Below are 18,536 nucleotides of genomic sequence, written 5' to 3' on the forward strand. Positions count from 1 at the left end.
AGGTTTTATCCCGGGTTGGTTAACAACCCTGTGAGAAGGTATTCATGAGCATTTCTGCTCATGTAAAGTCATAAACGGGTTACTGATTATGAGTTTATAAAACCCTCACCTTTCTTAATAGTATGGATTGTGTAAGGCTCTCAGATCTACATTGCTTTAACGTGATTTCAGTGAGGCTGATAATTCAGGAGAGGCAGTAGTCTTTTTATACATTTTAGTTATCTGTTTTTAAAACTCGAGTCCGATCTTCCCACCATCTGGTCTGAATAATGAACAGAGACGTTTGGATTTAGTCCACGATTGAGGGAGAACCTTTGAACTGGCTACTGCAAAGCCCCCGACTGCAGTCCAAGAAGCAATTATCTGGGTTGTGTTTCTGCCAGTGACAAATCCAGATTGTTTATTTGAGTGCCTCAGAACATTATAGACAGGACTCCTAACAGAAATGACGTTCAAGTTTTACTTATGGAAATATGGCCGAGCAACAGGCCTCCAAAATCAGCATGTCAACACATTAGCATTAAAATCATCATAAATGTATAGTTTGTTATCTCAAAAACCGTAATAGCTAGCATAACAAGGCTTCAATATGTTGTAGTCCAAAGCGTCCAGAGTCTTTGAACATTTAAATGATGTCTCTGCAATAAAGTATAGCTGTATTAAGTATACCAAAATCAGTATATGATAGTGTTGGCATCAGACAAATGAGCATGCAAACATAGTGAGTTCATGTTTGCGTGATGTAACATTAGCATTTTAGGCTTATCTGCAATATGCTAATTATGCTAGCATGTTAACATGTTAGCATCTGCTGGTTCTGTCGGAGATGGTTCTGGTTGTGTTCGGGGGGGTTCTGGTTCTGTCTGAGGTGGTCCTGATTGTATTGCATTAATTTCTATGTTCCCTATAGGAATGAATAGGTCGCCACGGTAACAAGCCACATAGGAATGAATGGGGCCATTTTCACCTGTTTCAGGGGGTGTTTTGTGTGTTTGGCTTATGCTTAACACAAGCATTGCAATATGTGCTGCCACTGGCACTTGCTCCACTGCACAGAGAAGGAACGGCATCCTTGGAAGCAAATGGAGGACTTGGACTATGCCGATGACCTGGCACTGCTATCACACACTCAACATCAAATGCAGGAGAAGACCAACATCGTAGCAGCCACCTCAGCACAACTGGGACTCATCATCCACAAGGGAAAGACCAAGATCCTCAAGATCAATGCAGCCAATGCCAACGCAATCACGCTGGAGGGGGAAGCACTGGAAGAAATCGAATCCTTCCCCTACCGCGGCAGTGTAATTGACAAAGAGGGTGGCACAGATGCAGACGTGAAAGCACGGACCAGGAAAGCACGTGCAGCATTCGTACAACTACGGAACATCTGGAACTCCAAAGAACTTTCCACCAATACCAAAGTCAGATTCTTTATAACCAATGTATTGTGCGCCTGTTTTCCAACAGCTCAGCACAGAAAAGCACATACAGACAGCAAACAACATCATAACTTGCATGGGTATGGGGGGTGGGCAAGTCGGGGGGGGGGATCACGGCACAGTTCATCCAAGTGAGCGCTGCGGCCTTCGTGGCGCTCGAACCCGGCGTCCGTGTCAGGGGGGCTGATAAGAGGGGTGCCAAGGAAGGCGTTGAAGAGGGGGGGGCGGGGGGGGGTGGGGCGTTATCAGTAAGTGTGTGTGTGTGAGCGGTAAGTCTGTGAAAACTTCGCCCCAGAGCTGCTCCTTAGCCATTGTCCTTGATGTTATCAGACGACCCGGTACAGTTCTGTAAACAAGTCCACAGATGTTTTGAGAGAGAGGGGGAGGGCTAGTCGGTGCAGAGCCACTTGTTTACATTCCACCAGGGAGATTGTGACTGGAGCAGCGAGCCAAGCTGCTCTGTCAAGGTCAGATTATAGAATCAACAATTGTATTGAAAGAAAGGAAACCGGCAGACTCCAGTAATTTTCCGTCTGCCATTAAGTCTCTGATTCCTCAATGGCGACTCCAGACAGACGAATTTGTGATCAATTCCCGCCAAGCCGAGCTTCCAGCTTCTCCAAGGTTTTCTCCATCTTGCCAATGAGCTCAAAGACCGCCGCCAGCCTGCGATTCTGTTCAAGAATCGCATCCAGCTTGCAGCTTTGCTCTCCCAGCGTTAAAGTTTGAGTGCCGATCCCCATGTTCATTCCTTCAGCAACATCGGGCAGCTCAGAAAGGGCCAGAACAGCTGTCGACAACTTACGCGTTTGTCGATAGGCCAGGAAAATCCCCACTCCAATTAGAAGAAATCCTGCTATCATAAATCCAATTATGAAGGCATCTTCAACGTCCTCAACGGACAGAATCTTGAGGCACAACGGTTTCCAGTGTTTGTAGGAATCCATTGTGTATCCAGCGAAAAATGTCCCATCAGGGCAAGAGGGCTCCCTTACCCCCTGACTTCTCGTCGCAAAAATTTGGTCAATTGTGCTGAGAGACCAGTTAATCAATTCCATGATTGTAGAGTTTCGGAGGAGTGAAAATGAGAGGCTCTGAAGACAAGACAGGACAAAAGCAGTAGCAGGGAAGGTTGATAAGGGAGAGGAGCAGAAAAAGCGTCCGCCTTCGCTGAGAGCCGGAAGAAGAAGATGATGGCGCTGGATAGGCCATACCTTGCAAAAGCCCACAAATTCCATCATAAGACAAGCCCTTAAATGGAACCCACAGGGAAAGCGGAAAAGGGGTCGCCCAAGAAACACCTGGCGCAGAGAACTGGAGGGGGACACTAACACCATGAAGATGAACTGGACCCAACTGGAGAAAACGGCTCAAGACAGAGATGCCTGGAGAGCGCTTGTTGACGGCCTATGCCCCATAAGGGGTAGCAGGCGTAAGTAAGTAAGTAACTGGCACATGCTGCTACTGGTACATACTGCCACTGGCACATACTGCCACTGGTACATACTGCCACTACCACATACTGCCACTGGCATACACATATAAAGTAATGTATTAAAACACAAGGCACTGCAGGAGGCAGGACACCCAGAACTTCCAGAACAGAAACAGAACCAGTGACTGCACAGAAAAACAGCTACAGATGTGAGATATAAAGATGATGGGCAGCAAACAGATGGACTGTCAGGGGAGAGTGGAAGCAAAGATATAAACTCACCAAAGCTGAGGAGACACATGTATGAACAATCAAAAGAGATGGAGAGGAGAGCAGGAGAACCAAGAACACAAGTCCCAACTTTACAAATATCATTGCAGTTCAAACAAAAGTGTCATTAGATTAAAGGAGACCTATTATGGCATTTAATGTATATTTTAAACAGGCCTTGAATGTCTTAAAAACAATCTAAAGCTTGTTTTTTCTACATAAATCATAAATCCAGCCTGTGGGCCCTGTCACTAGTTTTACCGCTTCTAACCTCTTTTTCTGCGCCTCATTTTTAAGGAAGGGGGGGGGGGGGGGGTATGATAATGAGGCTCTGTGCTGATTGGCTCCCTGAATGACGTGTAGCAGGGGAGGAGCATAAACCTCTCTCAGCCAGAGCAGCCCGAGCCTGTAAATTATCACAACACTGAATTTTCACAAATGGAAACTTTATTGTTAAAAAAATAAAATATGAGTTGTATATAAATAACATTTATGCACTATTTAAGCCGGATCTACCCGGCGGATGCTGAACGCTGGCCCCGGAGCCACGCCGGGCGCCCGGGAGCAGCGCTGCTGGAGCAGCGCGTATCACCGCGGCTTTAACGGGGGAATCTGACCGGTTCCGACCGGCCGGGACCGCAGGAACCCGCCTGGACTGGTAGCAGGGTCTCCCGGGGACCGACCAGCGGAATTTCAGCCGGATCTGCCCGGGGGATGCTGCACGACGGGCGCTGCAACTCCACGGCGGGCGCACAGATCGGCTCCGGAGCGCATCCGCGGCGCATCGCCCGTCCCCGGTGATCAAACCGACAGATTTCGCTGAAAATCTCGTAGGGTGAAGCTGGTCCAGCCTGGGACAGACCCCCGAGGACCCAGCTCCCAAACCACCCGGGAACCTGGATGATTTAACCCGGATCCGCGGCGCCGTGACTGGCTGAAGGAACCACCGCTCCAGCAGCGGAGAGAGCTGGTTGTGGGCGTGGTTTCAGCAGCGGAGGCTGAACCTATGGAAATGAGCGCCTATGGTGACGTCACCATAGGCGCAGATTCAGAATGGCTCAAAAAAAGGTCACGTGACACTGGGGGACTCTGTCTGGCGGGGGTCAGAGACCCTGCAGAATTTCATGGTATTTTGTCTCCCCTGTGTTGGCAGGCTGAGGGGAGACCACTTTATATATGTTAAAACAAGAAAAAACGTGTTTTTCATAATAGGTCCCCTTTAATGTTTTATTGGTTAAAAATGATGTTTACACACCATAATTTCTGCATCAAACAGGTACATTGACATTTTGTGATAACAAAAAGACTAAACCCGTCGTTGTCCGGTGAGACAGTGACAGTGCAAATATATTTGTTGTATTACCGTGAAGCAGTGTGACATCAGGGATTGAGTTGTTACAGATGGTGAAAATTCACTCATTTATTTATTATTTAACTTGCTGAAACTTGCATAAAAAAATTAATATGACGCATAAAAGGGGTTAGGTACCGCTGATCCTCATGACTGGACCTGTGAAGGCGGATCGGGGGGGTAGGAAGACAATCGTGTCTTCAGGAAGAACCCACACAGAAAGCTTCAGTTCCCAGAGGATCAATAAATGCAATTATAGATCAAGAGGATGTCACACAATGGTAAACTTGGCTTTCTCACAACTTCCCTTAATGTCTTTCCAGCATTAAATGTATTTCTACTTTCTCAACCGAATGAAGATGTGAATGAAGTTAAATAGTTTTTCTTGCATTTTAATATTTATAAGCTTCTCTGGAAATGGGGTTTGTTTAAAAGGACTCTTGTGTGGATGAATCAATACATTCTTTACATAAGACATTACACAATACAGAAAAAGCATGTTATTCTTCCAAATATTAAACCTTTGGAGCTATTTATTTTTCTTTTTAGGTGTATTTTGCTCCAAAAGTCACCAAATGTTTTACATTAACCTTTTTTTTCCTAAAATATTTCACTGCTCTCATACTTCTGATCTTCAAAATTAAACTTTCAAGTTGAAATGAGTTGTATTAACAGCCTGAAACCTGTAAATCAGTGACGGCATGTTAAAATCCGTTTTCGTGTCAGTGCTCGGGGGTTAAAAAAGAAATATCAGATCAGACAGTCTTTGTAGTTGCTTTGCTTCTTTTTATTCATTTCTTTACGTCTCTGATGTACAGTAGTGTTATTAGAGAATAAGATGACCAAAAGGCACAAATTCACAATAAAATAACGAAAATGGGAGACAAGTCAACAGGAGAGAGACAGATTTAAAAACATTTCGGGGTTATGGAATCATTTGGTTTCTTCATACTCCGATTATAAATCAAGGAATCTACCAACAGATATCTATGAGATTGTCTCTGTTAAAACATGTCCTCTCACAAGTCTCTTCAAACGCACCGGCTGTCACTAAATCTGCTTGCCAACAACAGTGAGTGTGTGTTTTGTTGAAACTCCAACACTTGAGCGGCGCGTTGGAGCGGCGGAGGCGAAAGGCGCGGGGCGGCGAAGGTTGACCCGCCGCCTCCTTCCGTTTCCGAGAGACACGAGTGTAGAGAGACTGACGACAGAGGTACGACACTCAGAACAAAAATATATATCTATACACTGTCCTGCCAATGAGACGCGGTCCCTGCGGGGGGTATTTGAGGGGGGGGGGCATGAACAAGGTTTCTACTTCTTCCTCCTCCGGGGTCAAACCCCACGACGGATCAGCTCCTCGCTGCCTTGCTCGCTGCCTTGCTCGCTGCCTTGCTCGCTGCCTTGCTCGCTGCCTTGCTCGCTGCCTTGCTCGCTGCCTTGCTCGCTGCCTTGCTCGCTGCCTTGCTCGCTGCAAGCCTCCTTAAAGGTTCTCTCTCTACAACAGGGGTCTTCAACCGGTGGTCCGAGACCCCTAGGGGGGGAGGTACTGCAAGGGGGTCCTCCAACTTAAAAAGAAATAAAGGCAATTTTAACCAAAATAATTTGTGAGAGTTAAAAAAATATATATACCGTATTTTCCGCACTATAAGGCGCACCTAAAAGCCTTTCATTTTCTTCCTTTTTTCTTTTCTTCTGCATCTTATAATGCAGTGCGCCTTATATATGATCATTATGGTAATTTCTGTTACTGTAGTCAGGGGGATTGTGGGTAATGTAGTTGGTGTTGGTGAAGTAACGGCGCTAAAAACGTCAGAAATTGTCACAGACGTTCAAGACAACAGCAGCGACGCTGACTTGTATAATGGCGACTTTGACGAGACGGAGCAAAGCTGGTTTTTATTTTGTTAATAAATTTTGACATACAGTACTTTTCTTCTTGTTTTTTTTTTTTGCATTTGCTGTAGGATTTTGTAGCATTTCCTGTAGCAGCTCCATCAGGTAGATACGTAACTCAACCCCAGCCACTATAGTCGGTATTTTACCAGATATTTAGTGTGCCTTATAATGCGGTGCGCCTTATAGTGCGGAAAATATGGTAGGATATATATAGGCTATATATAAACTCCATTAACAGGCGATAATAATCTACTTTTAATAATAACTATTTAGTCTACAACTCATAAATGATTCCCATGACGTGACTCATGTGACTAATGTCAACTTTAGAGCGGAAAAACGAGCTAGCTAGCTGTTTAAAGGTTCTTTCACACCTGTGGCCCGTTTGTTTTGTTACAATTCAGGGGCTAAATCGATACAGTTGTTTCCTTTTTCGTTTGTGGCGTTTGTGTTCACAACCGTCTGTAGCGGTTCAAAGCTGTTAACAAATGCCATGCGCGAACTGTTCTCTCATTGGTCGGAAATGAACGCGAAAGGAGTTTCCTCTTCCGTACCCCGGGAAAAACAACAACTATGGAGCATCCACTTTCAGATAGAGGGGGCAAAGCGCAGACCGCCGCCGGCTTTCCCATTCATTGTGTATGTGCTACCGCGGCGCAAGAGCGGACTGCTCTGCCGCCGAGCTCGGCAGCACGCAAGAGGGTGCATGCCGCGGAGTTTGCGCCGCACCTGCCTGCCTGAATTGAACATTTTTTTATTTCACTGTGCCGTGCTGTGACGGCATCTCGGCACGTACAATAAGAGAGAAGGGAGAAGAGAGAAAGTTGTGTCCAATAAGAGAGAAGGTGGTGGAGGCTGCGCCGACTCTTCTCCTTGCGCCGCGGAAGCACATACACAATGAATGGAGTTGTGTCGGTTGCTGTGTCGATTATGTTCTCACTCCAAATAAAAAAGAACGAACCGCTCCAGGTCTGGAATGGAATCAAGCCGAGACTACCTCTCCTAGGAGATCTCTGCTCGCTTGTTTTGTCCCACATTCGAGCGCGATGGCTGTGTTCACTTATACCAAACAAACCGATCTTTAGGGGGAGATGCTCCCTGTTTCGGAACAACTGCTCCAAACGGGACAGGTGTGAACCCTAAGAGAAGAAAATTCGTTGCCAAATTGACTTGACTATTTCATATTTAACGCTAGTTAGACCTGATGGATACATTTGTGACAATAACGAAGCCTAAAGCTGGAGATTGTAACGTTACAGCTCGGCCTAACGTTACTCCTTCCACGTCTGACAAGGCCAAAGTTTCATCAACCGTAAACACATGTAGCTAATAACCCAGTCAGGAATTGGTTAAAAACGTGATATAAGCAAATAAAACACATTCAAAAGTTATTATAAGCCAAGCTTAAAACTTGACACGTTAAAAAAAAGGGGAAAAAATAAGAATTCCAAGCGGGGGTCCCTGCTCTGTTTTTCTCTCATCCCTGGGCTAAAAACGGTTGAAGACCCCCTGCTCTACAACCATATGCAAGAATGCAGCTTTCTGACTACCGACACACTTTTCTAAATAGTTTGAGTTGATGCCCCGGGCTTGTTCCCCCCAGAGACGTCTGGGAGAGTCGGTGGTGAGCAGGGAGCTTTGGGAGGTTTGGCAGGACAGTCTCGTCTATATATATATATACGTGTGTTCGTCTAGATTAATTTATTTACTATTTACAAAGTCAGTACATACAGTACATCCACAGATCTCCATGATTGAGTTGGGAGCCTCGCAGACACAGTGGGGGATGGGGGGGCGTCCAGGACCAGTGGTCTCTTCAAAGAGGAGGCAACAGAAAACACTTTACTGTGATTGGTGAACCATGTTAATGTGTGTGTGTGGAGGGAGGGGGTCGAAGCTACATAATAGTTCTATCTAAGAGTTTAACTTTGAAAGTTGCCATTTTTTCAACTCCTTGTTTCAGCATGAAAACAACAGGAATATGACTTGGCCAAACCAATATATATATATATATATATATATATAAATATATATATATATAAATATATATATATATATATATATATATATATATATATATATATATATATATATATATATATATATATATATATATATATATATAATATTAATACAGTAATAACGTAAAAGTCGTATCCGCAGCCGCTGCCATGAACATGTCAAAAATAATAAAAATAACCATTAAAATGCCAGAATGGATATTGTTAACGTTGTTAAATTAACATCGTGCAAGAGTTTGAAATATACATTTTTGTATACGTTTTTCAAAAATAGATTTTTTTTTCATTTTCATTATTTTGCTTTTCAAATTCAATATTTTACTTTATTCTATTTTTTTATCTCTCCTAGTGTGTATATATGTATGTATGTATATGTGTATATGTGTATATATATATATATATATATATATATATATATATATATATATATATATATATATATATATATATAAATACAGTTATTACGTAAAAGTAGCATCTTAAAACTGCAGAAAGAAAAAGGTTGAGTCTGATCTGCAGCCGCTGCCATGAACATGTCAATAATAATAAAAATAACCATTAAAATGCCAGAATAGATGCTATTAACATTGTTAAATTAACATCCAACGAGACTCCAAATCGTGCGAGATTTTGAAATATACATTTTTGTATACGTTTTTCAAAAATAGATTTTTTTTCATTTGTATTTTTTTGCATTTCAAATTGAATATTTTTTATTTTATTTACAAAGGATTTGACAAAAGAAGGTGGAGCATTAAAATGAGCAAATCTGGGGGGAAATATGAGCCTTAACTGTTGAGATGTTGATGGAAGTCAAAAAAGCTTTTCTCTCCTTCTGTTTTACGTGTCGGCCGGTTAACTCCAGGGTTTTAGTGACGTAATCTGTTGCTTTCGCTTTAAGGTTTCCACTCCGATGAAATGCTTTATGTGGAGGACGTCGGACACAACGGATGGAAAATCAGGAAAAGACAAGAACACGATGGAGGAGGTTGGTGTGGGATGTTTCCCGCTTCTTTACCAGGCTAGCATCCCCTCTGCAAAGACACGCCACTGTACACAACTCAGACACACTCATGCATATACCAAATATACCAAAACCAAAAGTCACAGCAGAACAACGAACAGGCTTCAGATGCCAGCAGGAGGAAAACCAGCTCATCTACAGAGAGACGGGTTCAAATAAACCGCTTATCACTTTCAGCTCGGCTCCGGTTTTCTAAAACCGAGCTTCGCGGTGGGAGCGAACGGAAGAGTGAGACAGATCTGCACTGAGTAGAGAACGGAAGAGTATCAGGGCCAGGCAGGAGACAAATAAAAATACGATTTTAGAGGAGGAAGATTTTTTTTTCTTTCATTATGCACTTCAAGAAAAAAGTTGAGATGTTGAGAAAAAAGTGGAAATGTCGAGAAAAAAAATCGAAATGTCAAGAAAAAAATTCGAAATGTCGAGAAAAAAGTTGTATTGTTGAGGAAAAAGTCGAAATGTCGAGATTAATGTTGAAATACAATTTCGAGAAAAAAGTCAAAATGTATTTCAACTTTATTCTCGAAATTTCGACTTTATTCACGAAATTTCGACTTCATGCCGCGTTCCATTTGGTCTCGGAAGTCGGAATTTCCCAGTTCCCAGTCGAAATTTTCAACTGGAACGCCCCTCGAAGTGGGATTTCCTACTGGGAAAGTGGGAGAAGCTTCACCACCCCCGAGTTACCATTCCAAGATGGCTGCCATTCCCAGTTCCCAGTTCCGATTTCCGAGGTAAATGGAACGCAGCATCATTCTTGAAATTGTATTTCAACATTAATCTCGACATTTCGACTTTTTTCTCGAAATTGTATTTCAACATTAATCTCGACATTTTGACTTTTTTCTCTAAATTGTATTTCAACATTAATCTCGACATTTTGACTTTTTTTCTCTAAATTGTATTTTAACAATAATCTCGACATTTCAACTTTTTTCTTGACATTTCGACTTTTTTCTCGAAGTGCACAATAAAAAAACATCTTCCCCTCTCAAATATTTTTTCTCCTGCATGGCCCTAATACTCTTCCGTAGTAGAGAGACCAACATGTCATGGTAATTATTGCTATTGCTGGATAAGACCATTTATCCACTGGAGATGACACACGTCTGTCAGACGACGAAGGACAGACAGTCCTGCACCGGCTCGGGCCAGTTTCTGTTATCTACTCTAAATTCTCCACTGCAAACGTCCTGCAGACTATCTCTACTGAAGTGTTTATGGATTCCAACAATGTTTAATTTCCAGTTACGGCATGTGGGAGCAGCCCGACGAGCTGGAGGTGATGTCTGTGAGGAAAAAAACATGTCTGGAAACCAGGCAGAGGCTCACCGACAGCAGCGCAACACGCTAACGGACGCACAAAGCAGCAGCACGGGGGTCAGGGGGTCAGGGGGGCGGGGGGGTCCTCTCTGGCTGTTGGTGGACTTGCAAATAAATGTCAACAACAAAAGGAAACAATTCTGACTAAAATGAAACCAGAAGATTCGAACACAACATCAACCCGATACAGTTTGGTCTAGAAAAAATAAACATCCACAGACGAACTTACACAACTTCCTTTTACACATTTTAAAGTACACGAGCCCCCCCGCCCCGCCGTTTTATATATATATATATATATGTATATATACTCAGTACTCGAGTTGTAAAAAAAAATCAGGGGGGATGGTGGATTTTATCATATGGGGACAGATAATTTGTGCTGATTACAAATAATATAATATATTACAAATAATAGCAGTGACCAAAACAGCTGCAGAAATACTGCAGGAATGACATAGCAGCAGTTAAATGCAGCCTTCTGTAAGCTTTAAATATCCACTGGGCTTACATCAAATACATCAAAACACAACAATAAAAAACACTTTTCTGAACTTATCAATATGACTCTGTCCTTCACAGGATAAGTAAAATGGATCACTGCAAAAACTCAAAATCTTAACAAGAATATTTGTCCTATTTCTAGTTAAAATGTCTCATTTTAGTAAAAAAAATCTCATTACACTTAAAACAAGAGTCATCACTGGGAAAAACAACAATTTTCACCTGTTTCAAGTAGATTTTCACTTGAAATAAGTAGAAAAATTTGCCAGTGGAACAAGATTTTTTTGCTTGTAATAAGAAGATAAATCTTGTCCCACTGGCAGATTTTTCTACTTATTTCAAGTGAGAATGTATTTGAAACAGGTGAGAAATTGTCTAATAAGTTATTTTTCTGGTGTTATTTTTCTGGTGATGACTCTAAATGTTGAAATAGCAGTAAAACCACATTCATTGATGAAATGACATAAGGGATGGAAAGGGGGGATGGCAGTTTTACAGGGGGGATGATTTGGACCGTTTTTAATTCAAGGGGAGGGTGCCATCCCCCCTCATCCCCCCTCAACTCGAGTACTGTATATACTGTATAATATCTACACCGCCCCCCCGCCCCCCTCCCCATTATATATATATATATATTTATATATATACTGTATAATATCTACACCAGCCCCCCCTGCTGCGGAGGTCAACGACACGACGCTCCGGGTTTCAGGGGGAACCAGAGAGAGAACAGGAGGGAGGATGTTGCTACTGGAGGCTTCGGAGGGTTTGGTCAAACGTGATGGAGGGATCAGATAATGGACGGATGGGGCGGGGGCGGAGACGGGCTGAACATCGGGGGGGTACTGGGTCCGGGGGCCCTCAGACCGGACAGTACCGAGGGAGGTGGGCCGTCGCTCAGGTGTTGTGTCAGTTGAGATAAGAGGGATGTGAGTCCGCTGGTATCTGGTTCTCTGGTCTGGAAGAGAAGACGGAGACGGACCGAGGATTATTGCTTTTTATAAAACACAGAACAGAAACTTAATGAGTCATTTATATACACATATACATCTTACACCAAAAAAGGGGAGACAAAAATAATAGTTATTGTGAGATTAATCAAACTTTTGAATTAGTCTTATCCTCATGAAACTATCACATGCTCTGTTAAACAGCTGTCCCATTGTCCTTCAGGGTTAACTAAAGGTTAGCCTGGTATACAGTATATAAGTTCACTGAGGACTACTGTTTTACGTTGCAGGAGAGTTGCTGCACGGATAGTTTTGTGTGTGAGGCACCCGAGCATGATACGGCCAGGACCGTTATGTGATTAATAACTTATGTTATTAACTTGTGTGTTTTGTTACCTTAATGACATAATAACCCACTTGGGTTGAGAAAAGAAAATTCTGTGGTCCTTGACTAAGGTAACAGACAAAATTTAACAGGTTTTGCCCCCTTCTAATCTAAGGTGATGGGAGGGGGGATCTGGGGGATCTCAGAGAGATAACTGACCCTAGAGAATCATTAAGTCAACATCCGACCTGCCAGGATGCAAAGGTCAGGAAGTGGGAGGACCACTTATCTGGGGAGAAGTCAGGACTCTGGCAGCCCTGACCCTTCAAGGGAAAGGTCAAGAAAAAGAGTATGATGACAACGAGACCCCTACCCCTGTTGACATGCGAAACAATGCTCCGCAAAGAGAGAAAGACATTTGGCTAAATGAAGGTGCTACTGTAACTTCAGAAGGCCTCTGTGTGGTGCGAAGCAAACCAGTACTCCCAAGGGATTTGTTCCCCCTGGTGGCTAAGTTGAGCCATGGGAAGTCTTTCCATGGCTCATCAGGAGGGAGCCAGGGTATGGTACATCACCAGGACTAAATACTAAATACCTTTTAAAAAAATGTTTTTGTAGGAGCAGGCCTAGTGGAATGAACTAATGGCACTGTTAAGCTAAAGCTCAGGGAAACCATGGAAGAAACTGGAAAACCATGACCTGAATGCCGGCCATTAGTTGAAATGTATGTGAGAATCGTCACGCCCTTTGGGGTGGTGCATGGTCGCCCGTTCCAACTCCCCTCTATGGGACGGAGAACCATGGCAAGAGAAAACCGAAGAGGCAGATCCACTCTCGATGTGGATGAGTGAGTTGTTTGCTGGAAAAATGTTCAAAGTTCTTGTGAGCTGCTGCTTTTTCCTCTCCCTCTCCTAAGCAGGGACTGCTGAAACTGGGTGACCAGATCCTGATTCGAGTGGTGAAAGGTCATCACCCCGTTGGGACGGCCCTTTTGCTGTCCAGATCAGGACACCGACAGCAGTAAAGGCTGCTGAACGATCTACATGGGTTAACCAGTTGCAGTGAAAGCTAGTAGAAAACTTTCCAGACCCTGAATAGGCCGGAAGTCGGATGGTATAAAAACCCTTGTCCGCTGAAGAACTCATCTGACGCCTACTCGCCAGCCACGGGCCTGAGGAAGATGACTAGCCCAAACTGACTGGCTACAACAAGCTGGAGAGGAGTCCGAGAGATGGAAGAAACTTTTCCACTTATGAGTCATGCTGACATGTTGGGATTTGTTCCTCAAACTTTTTACTTACATTGTTGTTGTAATTTAGGAATACTGCTATATGTTCATCCCTGATGAATGTGGTGCTGAAAGTAATGTTACCAAAGCTATAGCGAATTATGTCAGTTGGCCAAAGTCGTGTCAGAAGACAGACGCTCAGCAGGTACCGCCTTTTGGTCCTGACTGACTTCCGACCCCTGGACTGACATAATGACTGAAATTATGATTCTGATTATTACTGTCCTTGTACTGTTCTGTGTTTTCATCGCCTGTATCATTCTGTGTCTGAGTGCAAAGGTCCATTGTAGATTTCTTTAGTCCAGTATTCTGAGGTCTATTTACCAACTACTCCACCGAACTCTAACCGATGAGCATTTTGTTTACTGTGAAGTTTCAAAAGGACAAGAGGAGGGAATTGTGAGATTAATCAAACTTTTGAATTAGTCTTATCCTCATGAAACTATCACATGCTCTGTTAAACAGCTGTCCCATTGTCCTTTAGGGTTAACTAAAGGTTAGCCTGGACCATCTGTTCAAGACCCCCATGAAGTTCCTGTTTTAGTCCGGAAGGCATTTGACCCCAGTGACCCATTGCTTTTAAAACTTTAACTAGAGAGATGTCTGTTTGTTTCTGCATACCATATTTAGTTCCTCTTTAACTGAAAATGTCACATGTGTGACCTTTTAACCCCGATGTCTGTTACCTCCATATGTTTCCTGTTTTCTTCCAATTGTCCAATTGTCCATTCACTGTTCACTGTTCCTAATATGGTAATTTTCCTGTCAAAGTTTCTCAATAAAAAGCTCATGCAGGAAGAAGATCTTGGGGGAAAGAGCTCAGGAGTTCTCAGATGAGGGCCACGTTGCCCGCAGCTCCTCTGCTCTCTCCCCCCACTTCTGCAGAAGCGCATTTAAGAATATTCTAACAGTCTCTGTGTTTTTCCTTGTTATGAATTTATGTAATGTTGATTAGGACCCAACAGTTATAATGACAAATAAAAATACTACCGTTTGTCAGGGTTTGGTTATTTAGTTCCTGTTTTATTTTGAAACCTTACTATAAAAATTAAAATGAAAGAAAGTAGTTCCTACCAGCAGCAGACAAAATCTTAGACAAAATCTGAATAGTTTAAATACTTCCCAGCGTATTCCTGTTAATGATATACATTACCACAAATGACTGAAGTATCAAAAGTATCGATATATTTTCATTTGAGAATCATACAATTCTGGTATTGGAAGTATCAATATTTCAGTCTTGATCTGCACATCACTAATCTTTGCTGTTAGCTGTGTGTTTCTGTCACGGTTTGGTCATTTAGTTCCTGTTTTATTTTGAAAGATCCTAAGTAAAATAATAGTCAGAATGACAAATAAAAATACTACCGTTTGTCACAGTTTGGTCATTTAGTTCCTGTTTTATTTTGAAACCCGTGTCTTTGTGTTTCAGTTCTGTTTTAACTTCCCTGGTTCCCGTCTGCCCTGATTGTCTGCACCTGTGTCTCGTTAACCCTTCTGTGTATCTGGTCTTGTCTTTCCCTTGTTCCCTGCTGGTCTGTACTGTTTCCTCCCTCCATTGTTTCTGGTCTGGTTTTCGGATTTTTTGCAATCTGCTCAGCAGCGGTTTGGGTTTTGTTTAAGTTAATAAAACAAATGTTTTGGGTTCTCTGCGACTAGGTCCTATTCACCGTTTGTGACACTGTTAAAGACTAACAAAACAACCATAACAAATGTATATTAAGCCGGGCATACACTGTGCGATTATCGGCTCGTTTTGAGCCGATTTTCCAGTCTTGCGAGTTTTTTTTGATCGGGCCCGATTTTGACCCAATCGTTGCTCGTGCCTCGTGCAGTGTACGTGCGGTAACGACAAAAGATTAACACCTCATGGCGAGCTCCCGATCACAAATCGTGAGGTCGCAAGAAAATCAAGCATGTTTGAAATCCTGGTCGCTCCTCGTGAAGGAATCACAGTTGAAGCAGCTACGACCCGATTTGCCTCATCCTTTCACAGAGAGCATGCACAATCTCTGATGTCACGTCAAAAAACTATTATTTGTAGTTTAAGTGTTGCAAATTCACATTACAAATCATGTTTTAATAGCAAAAAAAAGACCGCATTTCCACGTACGGTGCGGGTCGCCGCGTACCCTGCGCCGTAGGCTCTGCGTTGGTGTAACGCGGAACCATAAATCAGCCTTTAGTGTGTGCGCTGTCTGCTGAACTCTTTTTTCTCTTCTCACTTTGCTGGGATGTCGGGTTCCTCCGCCGAGACACAACTTTTGCGGTACGCGTTCTTTGTTGTGTCAAAAAATGATGCGCAATGCCCACCCAATCAGAAACGGTACAGATATTTTGGGATTTTTTTAATATATATATACTGTATATATTATTATAAAAAATAAAGGATCCTCATAACCTTTGATCGGGTGGGCAGGACGCACGTTTGGGTTGGAACAGCCTACCCCTGCCCCAAAACCGGCCTCGAGTTCCAGTAACAGAGGTCCGACGGGAGGATTATGATCGTATAGTGTGAGCAGACGGAGCATCCGAGCATCGGCTCGTACAGTGTGAGAACATAAATCGTGGGCTCTGAACTTTTGAACTCCGCGATCTAGTCGTGCAGTGTGAGATGAGGCTGAATCAAACGATTTAAAATATCGCACAGTGTATGCCCGGCTTTAGGTAAGATAAGATAAGATAGTCCTCTGATCCCCAGAGGGGAAATTCGGGTGCTACAGCAGCTGAAAGTCGGACAACATGAACCCAGACTAAATAAAGGATAAAGATAAATTATAAGTATGAAAAATAAAAAAAGAAACTGAAACTAAACAAGTTTCAGCAATATATGCATGTATGTACATATTCCTACCATACAGAGAGGAAAAAAGGTTTTACCTTCAGGGACTCTCAGGAAGTGTCTTGAGCTTTTCAAAATATTTTATTAATGGATTCCAAATATTATAAAAACGGTCATTGGACCCTCTTAGTGTGTATTTTATCTTTTCTAATTTTAGATTAGACATTACAGGACTGTCTCAGAACATTAGAATATTGTGATAAAGTTCTTTATTTTCTGTAATGCAATTAAAAAAACAAAAATGTCATACATTCTGGATTAATTACAAATGAACTGAAATATTGCAAGCCTTTTCTTATTTTCAATATTGCTGATCATGGCTTACGGTTTAAGATTAAGATTCCCAGAATATTCTAATTTTTTGAGATGGGATATTTGAGTTTTTTTAAACTGTAAGCCATGATCATCAATATTAAAATAATAAAAGGCTTGCAATATTTCAGTTGATTTGTAATGAATCCAGAATGTATGACATTTTTGTTTTTGTAATTGCATTACAGAAAATCACAATATTCTAATTTTCTGAGACAGTCCTGTAGATCAGTCATCCATACAGATAATTTTGGGCGGCAATAAGATTTCCAGTGTAAAAGAATTAGTCTCCTAGCTGTTGAGAAGGCTAAGACGGAGGATTAGTGACGGGTCGCAGCGTAGCGAATCTCCCCGCAGCTGAGGTCAAAGGCACTTTAATGTTTTAAATTCACTTATCAGCTCTAATTCAGCAGTTTCTCTTTAAAATGACAAGCGTCCAACACCGACTTACCTGACGAGCAGCAGCGTTCACATTCTGACACGACCTCAGTCTTCTAGAGCCACCATCCCTTTCACCGGGTCCTTTACTCTCATCTGAGACCCGGCGGAGACAAACACACACAATAACAGACGTTAGAAACACGACCTCTGTCTGGATGAATCTGGATAAATCTGCTTCATCACCTCGTCCAGCTCCCGGCGCGTCTCCTCCTCCATGCGGCGGATGTCCTCCATGTTCAATTCAATCCATTTGTCGATCCAGCAGAACAGCTGACGGTGGAAGTTAGTGAACAGGCGCTTCTCTTGCTGCAGGACAAAAAATAACAGTAAAATAAAAGGGATAAGGAGAACTATGTTGAAAGCATCAGAGGACAGAGTAGATAACAGGGAAACATGGTAACCCTTTCTTTTACAGTACAGTATTAACCAGGTAATACCATGGTAATTACACTGTAATTACCTAGTAGTACCTTGTATTTATAAGGTAATTACCAGGTAACTATCGGGTAATTTACCCAGTAAGTACTAGGTAATTATTACATATTTTCTTGTACCATGTAATTATGTGTATTTACCATGTAATAACTGGTAAATACCTGGTTGTTTAAACTAAACATTACTAGGTAATTACAAAGACATTCGATGGGAACTATGAGGGAAATTACAGGTATTTACTAGGTTAATATTGGTAACTATCAGTCAATTTACAATGTTATTACTCTGAAATTACATGAATTATTTCTAAGTAAGTACCAGGTAATTACTAAGTATTTTTTTGCAAACTACCAGGAAATTATAACCTATATTTGAGGTAGTTACCAGCTAATTACACTTCAATGACCATGTAGTTACCTTGTATTTACTATACATTTCATGGATAACTACCGGGTATTTACACATTCATTATTGATTTATGTATTATCAATGGATTGGTGCATGTACCCCCGAGGGTGTAAATGACTCTATTGACCTTGTAATTAACCTGATAGTTACCATGTTTTACCTGGCCATTGGCAGGTACTTACCTTGTAGTTACTTGCCCAGTAATTCTATTTCCTAAGTATTTACCCAATAAGTACAGAAATAATTACCTGATATTTACCCGTTAA

At 42.2% G+C, this 18,536-nt stretch overlaps 1 protein-coding gene across 1 annotated transcript in view; it reads right to left on the reverse strand.

Moving 5' to 3' along the window:
* Window positions 1–11,876: 11,876 nt before the first annotated feature.
* The window catches only part of pitpnab (phosphatidylinositol transfer protein, alpha b), a 37,033-nt gene continuing 30,373 nt past the window's right edge, over window positions 11,877–18,536 (reverse strand). The window contains exons 10-12 of the mRNA XM_061739214.1: window positions 17,611–17,733; window positions 17,438–17,520; window positions 11,877–12,227 (exon numbers count right to left, since the gene is read on the reverse strand). Coding sequence (XP_061595198.1) covers window positions 17,473–17,520; window positions 17,611–17,733 — 171 coding nt within the window. The 3' untranslated portion in view covers window positions 11,877–12,227; window positions 17,438–17,472. The remainder of the gene's footprint in view (window positions 12,228–17,437; window positions 17,521–17,610; window positions 17,734–18,536) is intronic.

The sequence above is a fragment of the Cololabis saira genome, chromosome 14 (assembly GCF_033807715.1).
Source record: "Cololabis saira isolate AMF1-May2022 chromosome 14, fColSai1.1, whole genome shotgun sequence".
NCBI lineage: Eukaryota > Metazoa > Chordata > Actinopteri > Beloniformes > Belonidae > Cololabis > Cololabis saira.